This window comes from Leptonotus elevatus, chromosome 1 (genome assembly GCF_054856555.1).
Source record: "Leptonotus elevatus isolate MCC_2025b chromosome 1, RoL_Lele_1.0, whole genome shotgun sequence".
Classification (NCBI taxonomy): domain Eukaryota; kingdom Metazoa; phylum Chordata; class Actinopteri; order Syngnathiformes; family Syngnathidae; genus Leptonotus; species Leptonotus elevatus.
The window spans coordinates 3,111,473-3,133,889 of record NC_141239.1 but is presented as its reverse complement, the minus strand read 5'-3'; the positions used below and the strand labels follow the sequence as shown (position 1 = coordinate 3,133,889).

The following is a 22,417-nucleotide window of genomic DNA, read 5'->3' as shown; positions in this document are numbered from 1 at the left end:
TTATGGCAACTTTATTTTAACAGTGATAGACAGAATATCAGAAAAAAATTGAAAGCATGACATGGGGGGGGGTGGAATGAGCATTTTGTTGAGGGAGATCATTAACCAGCTCCTCTTGTGTCGTCCTTCGCTGATCTCGACCTTTTTCATATTGATTGAAAATAATAATAACAATATGTTGTATGTGCCTCCACTCGTCTAAAGACGGCATTCAGGTTAATATTGCGTTTATCTTGAACATTGCTCCAGTTCCAAGTGTCAGCGGCTACGACAATGACCTCAAATCATGTCGGATATCTTTTGCAGTGAAAAAGTATTTGCCCTCCTCTCAAATTCTCACTTTTATTGCACAGTTTGCCCACTTGAATGATTAAAATCATCAAACAAATGTCAAAATCAAAGATAATCCAAATAAACATACACTGCAGTTTTTTTAAAGTGGAGATTTTATTTTTTAAGGACAAAACACTATTCAAAGCTGCCTGGCCCTGTCAAAAGTATTCACGTTCATTACGTTCATAGATATGAGGGTTTCAGAAGACTTAAGAAGAATCAACTCCAGCTTTACTTAAAAGTGTAAACGTAATGCTTTCAAAGCTACTCAAACTATAAACTATGAATATGAAATGTTTTTAAAGTTTTCTTTTAATGTGTTTAAACGCCAATGTATGCTTTAGTAATATTGTAAGCTACTTTTGTTTTCTCTGCTTTGCTTCCGAATGTCGTTAACGGTTGTGTTTGTTGACGTTTGTAGGTGTTGTGTATTTGCTTATGTGAAGCACATTGAGTTGCCTTGCGTATGAAATAGAAATAAAATATAGAAGAAAAAGCCACCTTGCCATTTTCCCAAATTAGCGTGGAAAATACCTTCAGGGACACACAAAGCCAGATGTGCAGTATGGCCACGTTCGGAGTGTTTTAAGTCTCGGCTTAAGACCCACTTTTATTCCTTGGCTTTTAGTTCAGCATGAATTGTGTGGTCCGCGTGGCATTTTATTTAATTTGATTATTATTTCATTTTTATTATTATTTTTGGGGGGGTTTAAATATATTTTTATTGTATTTATTCCTTTATTTTACTTATTGTATTTTAGTAACTTATTGACTTTTTTTAAATTATTGTTGGTTTTTACTAGATTTCATGTGTATGTATGATAGTATGTGGATCTTAATGTGCAGCACTTTGGAAACACTTGTTTATAAAATATGCTTTTGACATAAAGTGGATTGGATTAGTTTAAAAATGACCACATTAAGTAAACAAACTGTACAATGCAAATGCAATACATTTGTACTTCTGAGCATTACGGGAGCGTAAGATATAATAAGTGTGCTCGACTCAAAGTGCAATGGCGTGTCATCACTAACCTTTATTAGAAGGTAAGTGTTGCATTCAAACCTTGCAGCAGGAATTTGTGAAAGCCACAGATGACAAAACTGGCCAAAAGTACAAATATTGCATATATCAGTAATATATCAGATACTGCATCAAATGTTTGCTACTAGCTAATGCCAGTACTAGAGCAATAAATTAAACTCATAACATGTGATGGTTAAATCGCATCCCTGATAATAAACGTTCAGTTTACGGTTCCTCAAAATGCTTGTTCATCTTGATGGCAAATTTTTAATCTGCACATTCACCACAATAAATCCAATTTAAACAGGCATTTAAACTTTACATATCGGGAACAACAGACTGAAAAAGGGAGAAATGAGACCTCGCAGTTTTATGTCTTTCTAACTGCAGCAAAAATGGCGACATCTGTCGATGACTTGATGACAGTGCTTGCTCCCAAGCCGACAATCTCCAGCAGCCAATCATATCGCAGCGGGGGCGTGTCCTGCCTGACTTCCGACGCAGATCTACTTTCGTTTCTTCACGTAACCAGACGCCCTCCGCTAAATCATTATTTTCGATTCCGTGCTGAACCGACTACAACCTCCAAACAGGACGTTAATCACTACTTTGATGGACTACGACACCATTGATCAAATCTCATCGTGTGAATGAACTCGTTTCGGTGCGCGTTGATGCTTCTCGCCCTACTTAGCTTAGCTTAGCTCATCTTAGCTCGCTAGCTGCTAGCAAAGAGAAGCACATAACACGTCGTCTAGAAGAGATCAAGTGTGACTTTGTTGGCATTATTGTGCTAAAATGTTTGCAATTACGACACCAAAGTACGAGGAGGAATTCTTTGGAGTAGAAGAAGAGAACGAGCAACATCTTGAAATGCTGGACGATGTTTGCGAGGAGCCTCGACTTGTGCTACACACAGCAGGTTTGTACACTTCTTACTCTCCCTTGCTTAGCACTAGGACTACTATATAGCGTTAAAAATATCAAAATGCAGTCCTCATTACTGTACACAGTAAAATAATTCCAGCCATTATGTTATTGTAACTTAAGTGCATACTACGTTTTCACACATCAATACGTTTTCAATTGATAACATATGATCAAATGTGAATAACTCTTTGAAGTGAGTTTTACAACAAAATACAATTTGAATACGTTAACTTGACTCTATGTGCTAAGCTTAAAAGTAGAAGCCGCATCTTGTAGCCACAAAGCCATGTTAATGCAACACACATATCGTGCCTGAAAGTTACATTTGTTATATATAGAATATGATATATCCTTCAAGCAATCAATCAATCAAAACTTTATTCATAACACACACACACACAATAGAATATATGAATGCATAAATGGCTGGCTACAGATCAGGAGAGGAGACATCACAATATGCTTTGCTAGAATAACTGTGCCTTTTATTACCCGCAAACAGCAATAAACACTTTTATACTGTGCTAGAATAATTGTAAGTTTTATTCCCCGCAGACAGTCATCAATGCCTGTGCTTTGCTCGAATGATTGTACCTTTTATTCCCCGCAAACAGCAATCAATACACTAGAACGTTAAGCAGCATAATATGATCATCATCAGCGCTTACCTTGACACTAGACCGGGGAGCCTACGGTCCGGGTGAAGCGAGCTGCAACAACGGCTGGGCAATCGTACGTGTTCCACAGCGGACTCCGTCCGGACCGTGTGCCGCTCCGTCTTTTATTCGTTAGCAAAAAGTTGTGAGCGTGAGAAACCGGGCTGTCCAAGCCCTCTCCCAGACACTCTCGAAAACATGTTTGCGAAGCAGGGAAGGCTGTAGGTATTCACTCCCAGGCTGATTCCGCCCTTTATTTACAAATTGTTGGGCACCTGGATTCGTACAACAGTTCAGGACAACAACATATCCTTACATAAGAGATTGCACGAGGACATATCAAACCATTGTTATTTTCCCTTCATTCCACCCACCCCCTGGACTCATGAAACCTCAAAATATTTTCAGATAACGCATTAGTCCTGGCACATTTGTCCAAATCAAAAATGGGTTCATTATAGACCCATACCCCTGTTATAGTTTTGTCGTTTGATGACCCTCCCATAATTGACCAGTATGGAAAGTGTTTGTTTCCCATAGATATTATCCATCCATGTTATTACAAAATATCGTCCCCTTATTCCAAAAGTGTTCTAGTTAATTTGTCATCCATGGCGCGTTTGACCTGTTTTACATAGAAGCAAGTACATACATTGAGTAAAGATATCGCACATAATACCACAATAAATACAATCAATGGAGGAGTCGTTACCTTTCGTACAAAGGGTGATAATCCTGTGAATATATCATACCTGTGCGACGCCGATGATTGTTCCACCGTCTTTGCCACTGCAAGTACCTGTTCCCTGGCTACCACTGTCATTAATTTAGTAATGTTATGACGGTGGTCTTTCACCATCTGTTTTAGCACCTTAGTCGCTCAGTGCGCAACTGTACTTCTCCAAGGAGATACTGTTAAGTTATTAACATTGTTTTTCAGTTTCAATTTATATTTTAGCCTTTTTGGATTTAGTTAACTCAGTATGGCTCAATGAATAGCATTCTTATGTGTCTGACAATCCTGAGAAAATAAGGGAGTGTGTGTCTGGTGCCTGTCTCTTCCGAAAGAGACAGGCTGATGTATGATTGTTTTTCTCCAATCTGATTTATAGCTATGGGAACTTGCTGAACTTGCTGATGGGAGGAGAAGGGGGATTCTCTTGTTTATACTGAGTTGTGGCCGGGTGTGTTGTGGGCTGATGGGAGGAGACTTGTAGTCTCCCACTTTTCTGAATAAGTATTGATGCCCCACGGGGGACGAGACAGACAACCTGATAGAACACGGCTTCAGTGTCATCAGCTTTTTGTCCTCAGAAGCTTCTGATAATTATTTACCTTTGCAAAGGGACTTCTTCACCAGAATCTCACCATTCAGTTAATTGAACACGCAAAGAGTACAATACTTAATATTGTCTACTCTAACAATACCCAAACGGTTGTCATTCAACACCTCCAACTGGATCAAGGTGAGAGCTGTGGCATCAGGGAAATTGGTTAACCGATAAGTTTGATTGTTCCATGTCCACAGGTAGACATCCTAGAGGCAGCCAGAGAATGATACTTTCGGAATTATTTAAATCGATTTTTTTGTACTTTGGCATGTATGTATTGCAATGAACACGCAGTCCAATTCATCCAATCAGTCATATTTTGCAATACCTCATCAGTGGAGTTGTTTACACTTTCTCGAAACTGCACTTGTTTTTCCCAAATTAATACATTCTGTGCTTGACCTTGCACCGTAGTTGGCATCCACCGTGCCACTTTTACTACTGCATCATGTGTGTATTGTCCAGTGTTGCTTGCTTGTAGTAATATGGTTGTCAATCAGGTTGGCGAATCCCAGCAACGTTCCCGTCCCCCCCAGAAGAGTGTGTTAGTAAACGCTCCTTAAGTTTTCCGCGTGTTCGTCCTATTATGTTGAATTTCTGAATACAGACTGGAGATCGGTGCACAGGTCCTTCGAAGGATTTATTTTACAGAAATTTCTGGACACAGACAAGTTACAGACAAAACGCTACAGTTCCCCTTGCCAGTGTGCTCGATCCCTCCCACTTGCAGTCGTCTTATACTTTCAGCATAGCGGTCCCCCCAAACCCCTCCCCTCTGCCCTTTCTCCTTTCTCATCAGTGCTGCCCTTAAGCCCCACCCCTAGACCCTCTCCCAAGATAGACAGCACTCAATACACATTGACAGATGGCCGATTGATGTGGAAATATAGTAGGTCTCAGACAAACTGGCACCTTGGAGCAAATAAAACTTTACAAAGGAATCATTTTTAACACATTTTGTTCCCCCAAACAGATGGCTAATTGCGTGTGAAAAGGAAGGAAGAATCTTCAAACATTCCGTCACATTATTACACTCATCAAGCTTTGCTGAGGAAATTAAAGCAGTTATAACTAAAAATCAAACAGTTATAACTAAAATCAAACAGTTATAATTAAATCTGGGCAGAAGACTGTCGACATTCCCTCATTCGGACTCAAAAGAGTCCGACACAAGCAGATAAACATTTCAGAGAAAAAGGTATTAGCGGCGTCATGGTCGCAGACGGCTGGCGCAACATTAAGCAAGGGTTGTGGGGCAAGATTGGACATTATCATTAGCATAAGAAGCAAAAGCACGCAACAATGAAACATCCCTTTATCGGTGAGAGAAAGTTGTTTAGCAGTTATGTAGCATTAAAGAACAATGTGATTCATTTAAATAATTTTCAGTGGAATAAGCATATGTGTATCACATGTTGATAGTTAACTCTTTGACTGCCAGACGTTTTCAGAAAAGGGATGCTGTCAGTGCCAGCCGATTTAAGCATTTTGACTGATCTTTCAAGGTCCACAGAAAATGTTCTGTTTGGACTATGGAAACACACATACTACCAAATGAAAGATTGAACTTTCAAGTTTGTTTCTACCTTATTCCGTTCTTTAGTAATCAACAATAGAAAATGGTTAGTTTCATTCAAATGCGCTTGTTTTGGACCAAAATACGGAGAAATCAAGTTTTTAGTGAAACGATATTATTTCATGCACGCTAGTGAATTTTACACTTCTTTTTGTCCATGAATGATGCCACAAACACCTAAATAGTGCTTTACTTCTATAAAACACTACCACCAAGAATGAAAAAGTGTTTTTTGATAGCAAAATATGTTTATTTACATTCAACAGTGTAACAATTTGACTAAACTATTTACAAATGTGTGCAACTGTGGTACTATTTACAATTATGTTGGATGTTTCAACGACAGTTTTTCGATTGCCTCTTCGCGTGCAGAAGCTACACTTTCTTGCAGGCCGTTTTTTCCGGGGAATAGCAAGTATATACTGCAGTGTGTGTTGCCATAAAGTCTAATATCAGGATCATGCTATGGTTACGTTACGGTGGTGTTACGTCTGGCTTCCTCGTGTCCTTCAGTTGCTATACTGGGTGGTAAGAGATGTTCTGATCCATCTTATCCACTCCATTCATGGTGGCATCGTAGTCCAGAACCAGTGTCTTCTCCGTGATCAGACTGTACCCGCTCCTCCGATGAATATGCATTGGACTCGGAGTACTCTTCATTGTCCGATCGAATGTCCGCTTGTGCAGCTCCGGCGTTAGCAGCGCTAGCCGGTGAGGCTTTATGACGTGAGAATAAAGGCCGCGTCCAACTGTGGCGTCAACCTCGGGATTCACCATCATCATCATCATCAATGTGCATTGGTCAATGCTTTTCGACTACTCTCCGTCGCCCGATCGAATGTCCGCTTGTGCAGAAGTACCCGGTCGGTTGTGCTGCGCGTTTTCCGGCGTTAGCAGCGCTAGCCGGTGAGGCTTACTACGTGATCATAACGGTCGCGTCAAGGCTTCCAACTTTGAGTCATCATCATCGTCGACATCAATGCGCTTTTTAGTATTGATCGATGCTTTCCGTCTTTGAAAAAAATGCTCAAGCGTGAGCTGCTTGCAACCGGTCGCCATTGTTGCTTCATCAGCCATTGTCCCCTCAACACTCTAGCTCCGCCTCACGTCTTATACTGACGCCCACGGTGAGCGGCCCACCCAACCTTGTGCAAAGAAAGTCATCGCTGCCATCTAGGGGCCAAAACGAGTCATTAAACTAACTAGATCTGCTTGATACTTGATACACAGCTGCCCAAGGCTTTCCTCCACCCGTTTCCAAAAAAAACCAAAAAAACATAGTGAACGTCTTTTAACATCCTCGGCGCCCCTCCGTAGGTTTTTACTAAACGTTTTATAACGTTTATGGCGGTCAAAGAGTTAAGAGATGTCCCCCTTTCGAATGAGGTGCCAGGGAGTTTGTGGAGAATCAATACTTTGCTTAATATGATGTGTTGTGGTTATGTTCAAAGTTGTACTGAAGGGCTTCCAGAGATACCAGATTGGCATAAAAGTTAATATGAGAAAGAGTGTCGCGATGCAGCAGCAGATGGAGATTCGTTCCCACTTTGAAGCCATCTCGAGATGATGTTCTTTATTGAATGATATCCGCAATAGGGGCAGCTGGACACTGGATCAGTAGACGTGGTTTTCCGGTCGGGTGGTGGGATCGCTGAGCCTGGGTTTTCCGGTCGTCATCGGGTGGTGGGATCGCTGAGCCTGGGGCGGATCTGGCGGGTTGTGTAGATGAGATGTGGAACCACGTGTCCCCTTTTCCGTGCAGGCGAACTGAAGGAGATGTCCTCTCCATTACCTTGTGGGGTCCAGTCCACCTGGGCTCAGATCATTTTCGTTAAATCACTTTTAACCATACATATTCACAATCAATTATTATTATTATTATTATTATTATTTAATTTTTTTCTATAAAGAGCTCAGTATTGTTCATTCGGAAATGTCATCATCATTGCTTTTTATTTTTTTATTTTTTTTATTTTTTTTGTGTGTGTGGGTGAGAATGTGTATGTGCGTGCGTGCGTGTGTGCGTGCGTGCATGCGTGCGTGTATTTGTTAGCTCACCAAAAACCTATTAGAAAAAATCTCATACCGTTCACCTAAACCGAACACCGCCGTCAGGAGACCCGAGGGGACCAAAGAAAACCAAGAAAGGTGAAATCCAGCACCGACCAGACACCACCCACCAGAACTCCTCCCCAACCCAAGAAACATCCAGACCCCAACAAATCCAAAAAACATAAAATCAGGGAGGCCTCAAGAGACCGAAGGAGAGACCGAGAAAAGGAAGGAAGGACAGACGAAGCCGAGTGAGATCCACAGACACCAGCCTCCACCGATTCAATGACCTGAGGAGGAAACAGATTGTGTCTGAGTTTCGGTAGATGCTGGTGTGGTGGATCTGGCATGCATGAAAATCTCCACCAAAGAGGGGAGCCGTCAAACCCCCGCCGGAACAGAGCAAGCGCAACACCTCAGGGCCCCCCAGGCCGCGGCAGCGCCAAAGGACGACCCCCGGGCCCCGCCAGGGCCACCGGCCGGAGAGCAAACCCAGGAGCAGGAGCAGCCCCCCACCCCAACACGGCCCGCGCCCCCGACCCAACGCAGCAGGACGGGGCACTGCAGGCCCGCCAGGCACCCCACCGGCCCCCAACCCCCGCACCCCCACGACCCCCCGCCCCCCATCCACCCACGCCACCCACCCCAACCCAGCCCCAGCCGCCCCCAGGTCCCCAATCCCCCAGACACCCCCAGCACCCCAGCACCCCCCACCCCGCAACCCCCACCACCACCCCCCCCCCCGACCCCACCCCGACCAACCGGCAGCCCCCGCCCCTCAGCCCCCGGGGACCACCCGCACCCAGGCACCGGCGCCGAAGAGGGGCCGGACAGCGGAGCGGAGAGGGCAGCCGCGCCCACCCCACCCCCCGCCGTGTGGAGGGACGGAACACCGGGGGCAGAAGGGGGAGATGGGGGCACCGGAGGGCGGCCGACACCCCCGAAACCCAGGCCCAGCGGGGGAAGGCCCCGGTCGTCACCCCAGCGTTCTTTGTGAAAGTTAACCCCTGTTACTGAGTCCGCCAGCTCGCCGACTGGCGAACTCTACCCCTAAACCGTGAATGTGACCCCACCCAGTGTATATACAAGTGTGTGTGTGTGTGGTGCATTAAATCACAATCAATTATTTTTGAAGGAGCATCTGGTTGTTTTTTTGTTAGCTTGGAGTTAGTAAATATTAGTTGTTTGAGTTCTGGAGGTTCCGGAACGTGCGTCCCTTCCAATGTAGCTGTTGGAGCCAGAAAAGGTCTGTTGGTGTGACATTCAAACAGAGTCCAGCCTTTGGCTGAGTTAAGTGACATTCGCATATTCATTAACTCTTTGACTGCCAGACGTTTTCAGAAAAGGGATGCCGCCAGTGCCAGCCGATTTAAGCATTTTGACTGATTTTCAAGGTCCACAGAAAATGTTCTGTTTGGACTATGGAAACACACGTACTACCAAATGAAAGATTGGACTTTCATCTTTCATCAGAAAAAAAGAGTTTGTTTCTACCTTATTCCGTTCTTTAGTAATCAACAATAGAAAATGGTTAGTTTGACCCAATTTCGCCTGTGTTGGACCAAAATACGGAGAAATCAAGCTTTTAGTGAAACGATATTATTTCATGCATTCTAGTGAATTTGACACTTCTTTTTGTCCATGAATGATGCCACAAACACCTAAATAGTGCTTTACTTCTATAAAACACTACCACCAAGAATGAAAAAGTGTTTTTTGATAGCAAAATACGTTTATTTACATTCAACAGTGTAACAATTTGACAACAATTTGGCAAACTATTTACAAATGTGTGCAACTGTGGTGCTATTTACAAATATGTGGATGTTTCAACGACAGTTTTTCTTTTTGTAACACTCTCCTGCGTGCAAGGAGACGCAACAGCATTTGCACAAGATTGCCTCTTCGCGTGCGCCACTTTCTTGCCGGCCGTTTTTTTCCGGGGAATAGCAAGTATATACTGCAGTGTGTCATCAAGTCTAATATCAGGATCATGCTACGGTTACGTTACGGTGGTGTTACGTCTCGCTTCCCCGTGTCCTTCAGTTGCTATACCGGGTTGGTAGGAGATGTCCTGATCCATTTTATCCACTCCATTCATGGTGGCATCGTAGTCCAGAAACAGTGTCTTCTCCGTGATCAGACTGTACCCGCTCCTCCGATGAATATGCATTGGACTCGGGGTACTCTTCATTGTCCGATCGAATGTCCGCTTGTGCAGCTCCGCGTTTTCCGGCGTTAGCAGCGCTAGCCGGTGAGGCTTTATGACGAGAGAATAACGGCCGCGTATAGCTTCCAACTCCGGCGAGGTTGACCATCATCATCATCATCAATGTGCATTGGTCGATGCTTTTCGACTACTCTCCATCGCCCGATCGAATGTCCGCTTGTGCAGAAGTACCCGGCCGGCTATTGTGCGCGTTTTCCGGCCTTAGCAGCGCTAGCCGCGCTAGCCGCGCGTAGCCGGTGAGGCTTACTACGTGATCGTAAACACGTCCAGGCTTCCAACTTTGGCGTCAAACTCGCAGTCATCATCATCATCATCATCAATCTGCATTGGTCGATGCCAACTCTCCATCGCCCGATCGAATGTCCGCTTGTGCAGAAGTACCCGGCCGGCTATTGTGCGCGTTTTCCGGCCTTAGCAGCGCTAGCCGCGCTAGCCGCGCGTAGCCGGTGAGGCTTACTACGTGATAGTAACAGGCCAAAGCTTCCAACTTTGGCGTAGAGCTCGTTGTCATCATCATCGTTGACATCAATGCGCTTTTTAGTATTGATTGATGCTTTCCGTCTTTGAAAAAAATGCTCAAGCTGAGCTGCTTGTAACCGGTTGCTTGGTCAAGCCATTGTGGCTTGGATCAGCCATTGTCTCCTCAACACTCTAGCTCCGCCTCACGTCTTCTACTGACGCCCACGGTGGGCGGCCCATCCAACCTTGTGCAAAGAGAGTCATCGCTGCCCTCTAGGGGCCAAAACGAGTCTTTGACTAATCAGATCAGCCTGATTCTTTCAGCACAGCTGCCCAAGGCTTTCCTGCACCCGTTTTTGAAAAAAAAAAAAAAAAACATAGGGGACGTCTTTTAACGTCCTCGGCGCCCTTCCCTAGGTTTATGCTAAACGTTTTATAACGTTTATGGCAGTCAAAGAGTTAATGCAACAGGAAGAGCTTGTAACCAATTAAAATTTGATGAGGCCAATGCTTTAGCCAATTTTCTTTAATATTTATATTTTTCTTTAATATTTATATTAATTCGCTCAATCTGTCCTTGGGATTGGGGATAATACACTGAACCAAATGTGTTTTAATCCCAATGCCTTTTCTACCGCTTGTAGATGTTTGTTTTTGAAATGGGTTCCATTGTCTGATCAAATTTTTCTAGGAAACCCATGTGATGGTATGTGATTAATCAAATGTTTTACCATGATATTTACTGTTTTAGATTTGCATGAATATGCCTCTGGCCATCCTGAAAAGGAATCCACTATTAACAGCAAATATCTGTATCCTGACACTGGTTTTATCACGTCAGTGAAATCCATCAAAAAACATCTGACCCCAGAGCTGTCACGTCTGGCCGGACCGTGAGTGCCCTGGGGAGGTTCAGATGTATGCATACCATTATACCCTTTGCAAACACAACAATTTAACAATTTGTCTCATGAAAGGACCAAGTGTGTAATTGTTTCAATGTTTCTTCCACACCTAAATGGCATATTCCATGGGCTCCAGAAATTAGATTTTTCAATTGTTTCTGAGATGGAATATATTTACCTTCTGTCCGCCATATGCTTCATATTTTTGTCCCCCTCTGGACTTACTTTTTTCTGTCACAGCTTGATCACCTCCTGTGGATTATCACATTCAGACTCACTTACAGTTAGTTGGAGTGTAGGTTGGTACCCCGCAACCTTTTTTTGCTGTTCGATTGCTAATTCGTTTCCATTCTTTTAATTCAACATGAACTGTCATGTGTGCATATTTTTCCAGTGGAGTTGATGCATACAGACAAACTTGTCGACTTCCCCCTTCCCTCTTCTGATAAAGAGCAGCAGAATCACTGCTGACCTTTTCAGACACGTCAAGATAGAACATTTGACTGTAATCAGGAATCACAAAAGCTGTAGCAGTGGAAAGATGCTGTTTCAAGGAGATGAAGAGCAGAGACATCGTGGCTCCAAGATAAGAAGTGTCAGATGCAGCTGTCAGTAAGCACCAGGAACAACAGGGGGTAGTTCAAATGAAGACAGCAACTGTCGAAGACAGTCGTTAAAGAGACAAAGCCTTTGAGGCAGGCGATTGTAATGAAAAAGAGAGCCTTAGCCATGTCAATGCAAGTGAAATGAGTGTGGGCTGATGCAATTTGAGACAATGCAGAGTGAGGACTTCGGGTCAGAAAAAGTAGGAGTTAAGACGGCCGCATTAATCTCTTGCAGGTCATAAATCACAAGAAACTTTCCAATATCTTTCTTCTCAACGGGTGAAATAGGCGTGTTATAATCAGAGCCGAAATTTTCACACAACACTCCTGCTTTGAGCAAACCGTCAATTGTTTCCGAAATGCTAATCATCCCAGCCTCTTTTACAGAGTATTGGGGAAACACAATAGGTGAGACGTTACCGAGATCAACATCAGTGGGATCCATGGACCACAGCGATGTTAATTTTTTTATATATATATATATATATATATATATATATATATATATATATAACCAGCAAAATTGCTGTTGGTTGTTTTACTTCCATGGTGCCAATCCAGAAGCTGGTGCTCCAAAACGAAAGTGGGTAAAAATGTATTAGACTAAATCCAATAAACATCAAGTGACGGCAAATAGAGCAATTGGGATTTAAATACATTTTGCCATTCATCATATTTTAAATTCCCATATGTTGTTTTCAATTTTCTGAAATGCCTCGCTATAGATCTCATCCCCTGATCTGTCATAGTACAGAGTGCAATGCATACAATCAGTTACCATATCATAAGATCTGAGGTTACGAACCCAAGGTGACCAGAGAACTCAGAAGTGCTTAGATTCGAGCCAATCACTGGAGTCAATATCCACTCTTTCTCAGTAGATGTTGGCAGTGGCGCATGCCACAGGGCATTGTTCAACAAGCGGGCACTGTGAGGTGACACTGGAGACAGATCAGCAGTAGGTGTTATCATCCGGAAATTCCAGGATAAGTCCATCAGGGCTGCATTTGATGAGAGGAGATCTCTGCCCAAAAGATTGACTGGACAGTTAGGTGCAAACGCAAAAGAATGCAAAACACAAAAGGATGCAAAATAATCTGTGAACAGTCACTGAGCATGTGGATTCAGGGAATATCCTTGTAGCTCTCTTTCCTCGAATGTAGCCACGTGCAGTTTGTTGGCCTCTGCCTCTCCACCCAAACGCTTGAAGTCGCTGTCTGCAATCGTGGGTCCAATGACCAGGCCGTTCACAATAGAAGCACATGTTGGGCCACCCAGGGGGCGCACCTTGACTAATGAATGTACCTGCTTGATACATCATGCACTCGGAATCAACAGAGGGAGATGAGATCACAGCAAAAGTGTTTTCTTCCTGCTTTTTCAAAAATTTCAATTGCACCATAGCAAATTGTGTGTCTGTACTTTTGTGTTTGTCTACCTTAGCACCGGGAAGATGCCTCCATGGCCTTTGCCACAGACTTGGGAATGCCCTTCAAAATGGCTGCTCGGAACACTTGCGAATGCAAAGTGATAGCCGTAGGGGTGTATCCCGTTTTCAGAGTGTAATCAGTGAGGGCCAGATCAACAAAAAGCCGCGACCTCCTCATCTGCTTTGGGAGTGTGCATCAGATCTGGAATGACACAATCAGGGAGGAAAAACAAAGGTTAAATAATTTTCTCGCCTAAGAGCCTAATTATCAGGGAGGAAAAATATATAATTGTGTAAAAAGAACACAGGTATCACCTGCTATTAACATTTGTCCCGTAACAGCTCTCTGCACTGCCTGCAGCAAATTATCAACCCTACACACTCACATCAGTGGGAGAAAAATGTCCATAAAGCATGTGCCTGCAAGATTTGGGCTTCGAGCCACAGGCCGATGAGAGGGCAAAAGCTGGACCTTTGGAAGATTCTTCGGGGTCTTTCAGAACCTCTGGTTCGGTCCATAACGAGAGTCAGGGTGGGCACCTGAAAGACTCCGGACATGACACTTTAATTCTGCCACTTGATTCTGAGATGCGTTCCCACTTTAAAGCCATCTCGAGATGATGTTCTTTATTGAATGATGTCCTCAATCGGGGCAGCTGATTCAACCTTTATTGAATGATGTCCTCAATAGGGGCAGCTGGACACTGGATCAGTAGACGTGGTTTTCCGGTCGGGTCGTCAGGTGGTGGGATCGCTGAGCCTGGGGCAGATCTGGAGGGTCGTGTAGATGAGATGTGGAACCACGTGTCCCTTTTTCCGTGCAGGCGAACTGAAGGAGATGTCCTCTCCATCACCTTGTGGGGTTCAGTCCACCTGGGCTCAGATCATTTTTGTTAAATAACTTTTAACCATACATAATCACAATCATTTATTTTTGAAGGAGCATCTGGTTGTTGTTTTTTGTTAGCTGGGAGTTAGTAAATATTAATTGTTTGAGTTCTGGAGGTTCCGGAACGTGCGTCCCTTCCAATGTAGCTGTTGGAGCCGGAAAAGGTCTGTTGGTGTGACATTCAAACAGAGTCCAGCCTTTGGCTGAGTTAAGTGACATTCGCATATTCATTAAGGTTCTTTACTTCCTCATTTCTCCTTAGATCCATGGACCTTGGGTCTGTTTTTTGTTGTCACTGGGGCAACTGTATCAAGTGCCAGTTGTAGTTTTTAAAATGGTCAAGAATAAAATCACGGGGGCAGGTAAGACAAGTGGAGGATATTTGTTTAAAACTTTGATTTATTTGTGTATATATATATATTATATTATATTGTATTATATTATATTATATTATATTATATTACATATACAAAAAACATAGACCCAAGGGCTTGACATAGCAGAAGCAAATTGACTCTCTGGGCTTTGAGAGATGAGATTGGCACGCCTTAAAAGTCAATTCAGCTCTGACGGTGCCCCCCCCCCAATGGTCCGGTTCGATTTGGGTTTCTGATGCATCGTACCGTGTGCGATAGGCCCAAGTCAAGGGGCTGCTGTCGAAACAATAATACACATCAACTCACGCTTGTCTTCTTGTGTCTTGCAGACGTCGGTGAGGAATATCTTCGTCCTGACGAACAGGAAGTGAAGTCTCCTCATGTTAAAAAGGAGGAGGAGCATCCTTACATCAAAGAGGAAGAAAAGCCTCTTTTTGTCAAAGAGGAGGAGGTTGAGGATGATGTCACCAAGTCACCACTGATCTTCGCCCCTTTAAAGAGTGAAGATGAAGTCAAGGGTGAGTGTGAGGAGGACAGAGAGGCGGAGCTTCCAAGCAGCAACTCAACTCCTCAACACATGACGACAGAAGGTGATGCAAACCACTGGCGACCACCGCAAGCACAAAGTAATGACATAAGGTCTAAAGATAGGCCGATATGTTTTTTTCAGGTTCAATACCGATTATTAGTTGGGTGATAACCGATATTTGAAGCTGATATTCATTTTCATGGCGCATATTGGCGTCAACATTTTCTAAAATACATTGTATCGTCTTAAAAAGTTAAATGGAAACTTAAGCAAGTTATTTCCACAGCTCTCTAGTTCTCTACAGTAAATATTTTCACGCCAAAATTTAAAAATACCTGAAATCTTAAACTTTCACATTTCAATGTCGAACAAAAACAAATGGTTCAAAAGATTCCTAGGGTCATTAGCATCTCTTATAAAGTTAACTGAAAATGTAAATATATAGCTCCCTGAGATTAAAATGGTTTTACATTTACCTTATTTCGGCCGTCAGATAAAAAAAAAAAAAAAGAGCTCATACCGATATTGACCAAAATGCCCAATATCGGCCTGTATCGGTCTATCTCTTATAAGGTCCCACTCTCCTCAAGATGATGATGATGATAATGAATATGCTATCGGTGATAGGGCATGAGCTCAAAATGGAGTTTGAAAGCGCACACAACACACACTGGGGCAAAACCTTTTTCCTGCTCAGATTGGGGCAAAAGTTTCTCTCAAAAGTCAACTTTAGCAATGAACAAAAGAACACACACTGGTGCAAAACCTTTCCATAGATCAAAGTGATCCATGTGTGGGGTTGAGTCGCCCAAATATATATATATTTTTTGATGGGCCAGTCCGAGTGTGCGGTGGGCCCAAATCAAGGTGCCGCTTCAGAAACAATAATACACAACATCAAGTCATGCTAGGCCATTTGGGGGCCCTAAGCAAAATAATGTCATGTGGCCCATATGTGCGCCATTTATTCACCGTATACTGTGTAACCCATACAGCCACATTTCATATATATTAGTCAGATGTTGTAGCACTGCAGAAAGTAATTTAAACTTCTCATCCCAACTGTTTGTTAGTACTTGTAGTATATGCTGCCAAACCTCATTTGAAAAAATGAAAAGATAGAATGTGTTCTGTATTTGTTTTAAGCTTGTAATTGTGTTGAAACTCACAAAATAAGTTATTTTAAAGTCAAGCAAACTATAATAAACAATTAGGGTTCTAAATGAACTTTTTTTTTTAATCATCAACCAATGTATGTTTTTTCAATGAGAAGATAGTTTCTTTTTTTATCATCACTGAAACAAAATATTAAAACTGGTGTTTTCTTCACAGTGAGTACTTTAGTGTATTTTGTTTTTAAACAAATACAAATGCCTCCTTAACAGAGACCACTTTCTGCGAACAAATTTGTGTCTTTCTTAAACACTATCCAACATGTCAGTCAGTTACATAGTGAATTGTTTCATTTTATAAACTGACGATTTTTTGTGTAACATTGCAAAAGTAAATAAATAAAATTACTTAAATATTAAATCCAATTATATCGATATTAATAAATTGTGTGCTTCAAAAAGTCGAACACAACATCAAGTCGTGCTTGAGATTTGACTTAACTAAACCAAATGTATGTTTGTCTTCTTGTGTCCCGCAGACGTTGGTGAGAAATGTCTTCGTCCTGAGGAACAGGTGGTGAAGTCTCCTCATGTGAAACAGGAGGAAGAAGAGCATCCTTACATCAAAGAGGAAGAAAAGCCCCTTTTCGTCAAAGAGGAGGAGTTTGAGGATGATGTCACCAACTCACCACTGACCTTTGCCCCTTTTAAGAGTAAAGATGAAGTCATGGGTGAGAGTGAGGAGGGCAGAGGGGCGGAGCCTCCGAGCAGCTCAACTCCTCAACACATGGAGACAGAAGGTGATGCAGACCAATGGGGATCATCACTAGCACAAAGTGATGACATAAGGTCACAGTCTGCTGACACTGACGATGATGAATTCGCTAAAGGTGATCATGCTGACAACAACCGCTGCAAATGTTCTCAGTGTGCGAAAACATTCAGTTCAAAGGGGAGTTTGAAAGTTCACCTGAGAAAACACACTGGAGAAAAACCTTTTTCTTGCTCAGACTGCGGCAAAAGCTTCTCTCAGAAGGGAATTTTAACAAAACACACAAGAACCCACACTGGAGAAAAACCTTTTTCTTGCCCAGACTGTGGCAAAAGCTTCTCTTTCAAGGGACATTTAAAAATACACAAAATAACACACACTGGAGAAAAACCTTTTTCTTGCCCAGACTGTGGCAAAAGCTTCTATGAAAAGGGAACTTTAAAAATACACAAAATAACACACACTGGAGAAAAACCTTTTTCTTGCCCAGACTGTGGCAAAAGCTTCTCTCACAAGGGAAATTTAACAAGACATACAAGTACACACACTGGAGAGAAACCTTTTTCCTGCTCAGATTGTTGCAAAAGCTTCTCTGACAAGGGAAATTTAACAATACACAAAAGAACACACACCGGAGAGAAACCTTTTTCCTGCTCAGACTGTGGAAAAAGCTTCACCACCAAGTCATATTTAACAATACACAAAAGGACACACACTGGAGAAAAGCCGTTTTCCTGCTCAGACTGTGGCAAAAGCTTCTCGTATAAGTCAGATTTAACAAAACACACAAAATCACACGCTGGGAAGCAACCATTCAGTTGCAGTGTTTGTGCTAAAAGATTCTCCTGTAAAAAGCTTATTGAGAGACACGAGTGTGCTGATGAGAATAGCAGCGATCTTTGAAGCTTAAAAAAGAAGGGAGTGAGTCTGGTATGCTGTAAAAGTGTAAATGATTTTGCTTAAAATACAGTGCGGAAAATGTATATTATATAAGTGAATATATATGTATATCTATTTTTTGATATATGGATAATGATAGTGAATATTCACTAAAACCGCTAAGCCATTTTGTAGATGGGTAGAATCTGTGAATGATTTTAAAAGATACTTCTTTGGTCCCACTGCTCACCTTTTTTACCCCTGACCCGTTTCCAATGCCTGATATGTCATTTCAAAACTTAGTATTTATTCAACCACTAAAGCTCAACTACTCAAAAGTGTCGTCACAGCGTCATGCTCATTCATCCCTGCACTTTATAAATAAAATTAACCATAAAATAGAAAGTGGATTTCTTATCAATGATATAAGTGATCATCTTCCGGTCTTTGCAATTTTTCAAGAATATTTTGATTTAAAAAATAAGATCAACAATAATTTACACATCAGAAACAAGACTAAGAACACAACGGCTGCCTTTAAGCTGGATTTAGAAAAACATAATTGGTCTGACGTCTATTCAAACGATGATCCCAATATCGCATACAATGCATTTCAGTCTACCATTATCTCTTTATACAATAAACATTGTCCATTAATAAAAGTCACAAGAAAATATAAAGGTCTAAATAAGCCATGGATGACGAAGGGGAACGAGAATGCATGTAAAAAGAAAAACATTTTATACAAAAGATTTATTACATTGAAAACTATGGAAGCTGAAATAAAGTACGAGACCTACAAAAAATGAACTATTGAATATTATACGAACAAGTAAGAAAGATCATTACCATGCATTAGAGCAGAATAAAAGCAACACACAAGAAATATGGAAAATACTAAATCATGTAAATAAAAAAAATATCCAGAATATTTCATAAAAGATAAAAATATTGTGTTTGAAAAAATTTCAGACATAGCTAATAATTTAAATGAGAATTTTGTTAATGTTGGCAGTAATTTGGCAGAAGAAATCCCTGAGCCACAAAACAAATGTCAAATAGATAAGCACATTAAAAATAATTCATCCACTATGTGGCTTAATGCTGTTAATGATACAGAAGTATTAAATTAGTAGAAAGTATTATAAAATATGTTGTGCAACCTTTCACATATATATGTAATTTGTCGTTTAAAGCCGGTATATTTCAATCAAAAATGAAAATTGCAAAAGTTATTCCTATTCATAAAAATAGAGAAAGACACATATTCACTAATTGTAGAGCAATATCACTGCTGCCACAGTTCTCAAAAATTCTCGAAAAATTATTTTCATATCGACTGGGCGATTTTATTGAGAAACATAAGCTTTTAAGTGAAAATCAAAATGGGTTTAGAGAAAAACGGACCACCTCAATGGCAGTCATGGAACTCGTAGAAGCAATATCTAGTAACATACATAATAAAACATTTACTGTTGGAATTTTTATAGATTAAAAAAAAAGCATTTGATACTATAGATCATTCTATACTAATGAATGAATTAGAAAGATATGGCATAAGAGGTTTGGCATATAAATGGATGAAAAGTTATTTGGATAATAGATATCAGTACTTACAGTTTAACAACATACAATCAAAACACTTGCAGATTACTCATGGAGTCCCCCAAGGGTCTGTGCTAGGCCCCATATTATTTATATTGTACATAAATGATATCTGTTGTGTCTCAAAAATATTCAAAAGTGTCTTATTCGCCGATGACATAACTCTCTACTGTTCAGGAGAAAACCTGAAGCAGCTTCTGACTGCCGTGGAGAATAAATTGAACACATTAAAAAACTGGGTTGACTTAAATAAATTATTAAACTTAAACAAAACCAAGTTTATAGCTTTTGTTACTAGACAAACCACACAACAGGTCAAAATTATGGTAAATTCAATTGAAATCAAATTTTTGGGAGTAGTTATTGATGAAAAATGATGTTGGAAGTCACACATAGAAAATGTCAAAAGGAAAATGTCCAAAATGATAGGGATACTCTCTAAAACTAATCAGAAATCATTCTACACATGATATTGTTCATTATTATTACCATATCTGACCTATTGTGCGGAAATCTGGGGAAACGCATATAAAACAAATACCCATCCTGTTTTCAAATTGCAAAAAAGAGCCATAAGAATTATAAATCGATCAAAATATACAGAACCAACTCTCTTTTCTCTCAGTTCTCTATTTATTAAATCAAATACAATGAAATTTTACGACTTAGTTGAATTTAAAATAGTACAAATAATGTATAAAGTACACAACCATCTACTCTGCCACAGTACTCAGAAGCTGTTTGAAATGAGAGAGAGTCCTTAAAACATAAGTGTCTACAAAAAAAATCAAAACAAGAACAAATATTAAGCAAAGGTGTTCATTTGTGGAATGATTTTGGAACTGACCTGAAAAGATGTCTGTCCCTTGCTGAATTAAAAAAAATGTTTAAAAGCAAAGTTCCAAAAAATTACTTACATCAGTCATGAGCTGTTAAAAATGTATATATGCTGTAATTTTATATGAGTTTATAGAGTTTATATAAGGTGTCGTTAGGCGTTGTGGAGGGTGAGTAATTCATTGAGGTTGGCCACCATGTACAAAGTGCAATATTGGCTAGGCATTCATTATCCTTTTGGTAGCTTGGAGCATGCTGATCTTTTTTATTTTATTTATTTTTGCCTATATTTGGTCCACAACAGCTGTCAATCATTGTTCAAGTTTGCCGTTTACTCAAAGTGGCAGATACGTTTTCTATCATGCCAAAATGGCTGCACTCAGACCATTTTGGGACGCGTGACGTCAACGACTAAGACCATTTTGGGACGCGTGACGTCAACGTCAGGATCTCCATGTGCAGTGCTGCAATACTCCTGGTTGGGAAACACTGCATTAGACAACCTAATCCAAAATAGTGTTGAAGGCCCGATTTGACTGACGCGAGACAGACTAAGAGTTGGCCCCTCTGCATTGAGGAAACTAATGTTCACAAAAGCAAAGACTGTTTTCAATTTATTTTAAAGTAATATTATTTTATGTGCATGGCTGTAGAGTACCGTAAAATCGTGTTTCTCAATAAAAATGCGCGGTTCAATTTGCAGATGGCGACATCTGTCGGTGACTTGATGACAACGCTCCATACACGATCGAAGCTTCCAGCAGCCAATCATATCGCAGTGTGGGCGTGTCCTCGACTTCTCGCACGTCTGCTTTCGCTTCTTCACGACACCAGACGCCCTCCGCTAAATTATTCTTTCCGATTTGGTGCTGAACTGACTGCAGCCTCCACACAGGACGCCCATCGCTACTTTGAAGGACTACAACATCATTTATTAAGTCTTTGTGGCCGGATCAACTCGTCTCGGTGCACGTTGAAGATTCGCGGCTTAGTTAGCTTAGCTTATTTTAGCTTGCTAGCCGCTAACAAGGAGACGCGTTTGGTAATCGCGACACATCGACAACGAGACATCAAGTGTGACTTTTTGGGCGTTTTTGTGCCAACATGTGTGCAAGAACGACACCGAAGTACGAGGAGGAACTTTTTGGAGTAAAAGAAGAGAAGGAGCAACATCTTCGACTTCAACTGCTGGGCAATGTTTGCGCGCAGCCTCGTGTTGTGCTACGCAGAGCAGGTTTGTACACTTCTTAGCTCGCCTACTTCGTGAAGAACTTGTTTCTATCGTTAAAATAATATCCATGTGTTTGTAGTTCAATAGAATCCTACAGAGCCCCAAAGGCTAGTGATGAATACATGGGTATGAACTGAACTACGTAAACAGGCAGAACAAAAAAGGAGGAGTGGCTCTGTATGTTGATGAAGGATTAGAATACAAAAAAAGTGGAGAAGATGAATGCCATTATTCTGGAAATTTGTATGGAAAAAGGGGAAGAATATATTGGTTGGTTGTGTATACAGAGCTCCGGGGTCTGATATTGAATTATTTAATAATTGTAGGGAAATAATGTTTTCCAGCGATGAAAAAAAAACAAGGACGTGTTAGTTTGCAGGGATTTCAATTTGGATCTTTTAAATCCTAATAAGCATGAACTAACTGATGAATTTATCGATGTAATGTTTAGTAAGAGTTTATTTCCTTTAATCACAAAACCAAGCAGGGTAACATCTTATTCCGCCACACTAATTGATAATATATTTACTCACTGTATGGATAATACCTCGATTTGTGGATTACTTCTGAATGACATCAGTGATCATCTGCGACTGTTTGTGAGGTATGATTGGAATTTTGTTATTGTCTGTGAATCTTAATGTGTTTAACTA

At 41.2% G+C, this 22,417-nt stretch overlaps 1 protein-coding gene across 1 annotated transcript; it reads left to right on the top strand.

Annotated features, from left to right (window-relative positions):
* Nucleotides 1–14,756: 14,756 nt before the first annotated feature.
* On the top strand, nucleotides 14,757–19,167 carry LOC147180362 (uncharacterized). Its single transcript, XM_086084030.1, has 2 exons — nucleotides 14,757–14,784; nucleotides 17,097–19,167. The coding sequence occupies exons 1-2, from the start codon at nucleotides 14,757–14,759 to the stop codon at nucleotides 18,113–18,115; spliced, it is 1,047 nt and encodes a 348-aa protein (XP_085940156.1). The 3' UTR covers nucleotides 18,116–19,167.
* Nucleotides 19,168–22,417: the final 3,250 nt, after the last annotated feature.

Coding starts and splice junctions, on each gene's coding strand:
- LOC147180362 (XM_086084030.1), top strand. CDS start 14,757: ATGGTCAAGAATAAAATCACGGGGGCAG. Junction 14,785..17,096: donor GAATAAAATCACGGGGGCAG/GTAAGACAAGTG, acceptor TTTTCGTCAAAG/AGGAGGAGTTTGAGGATGAT.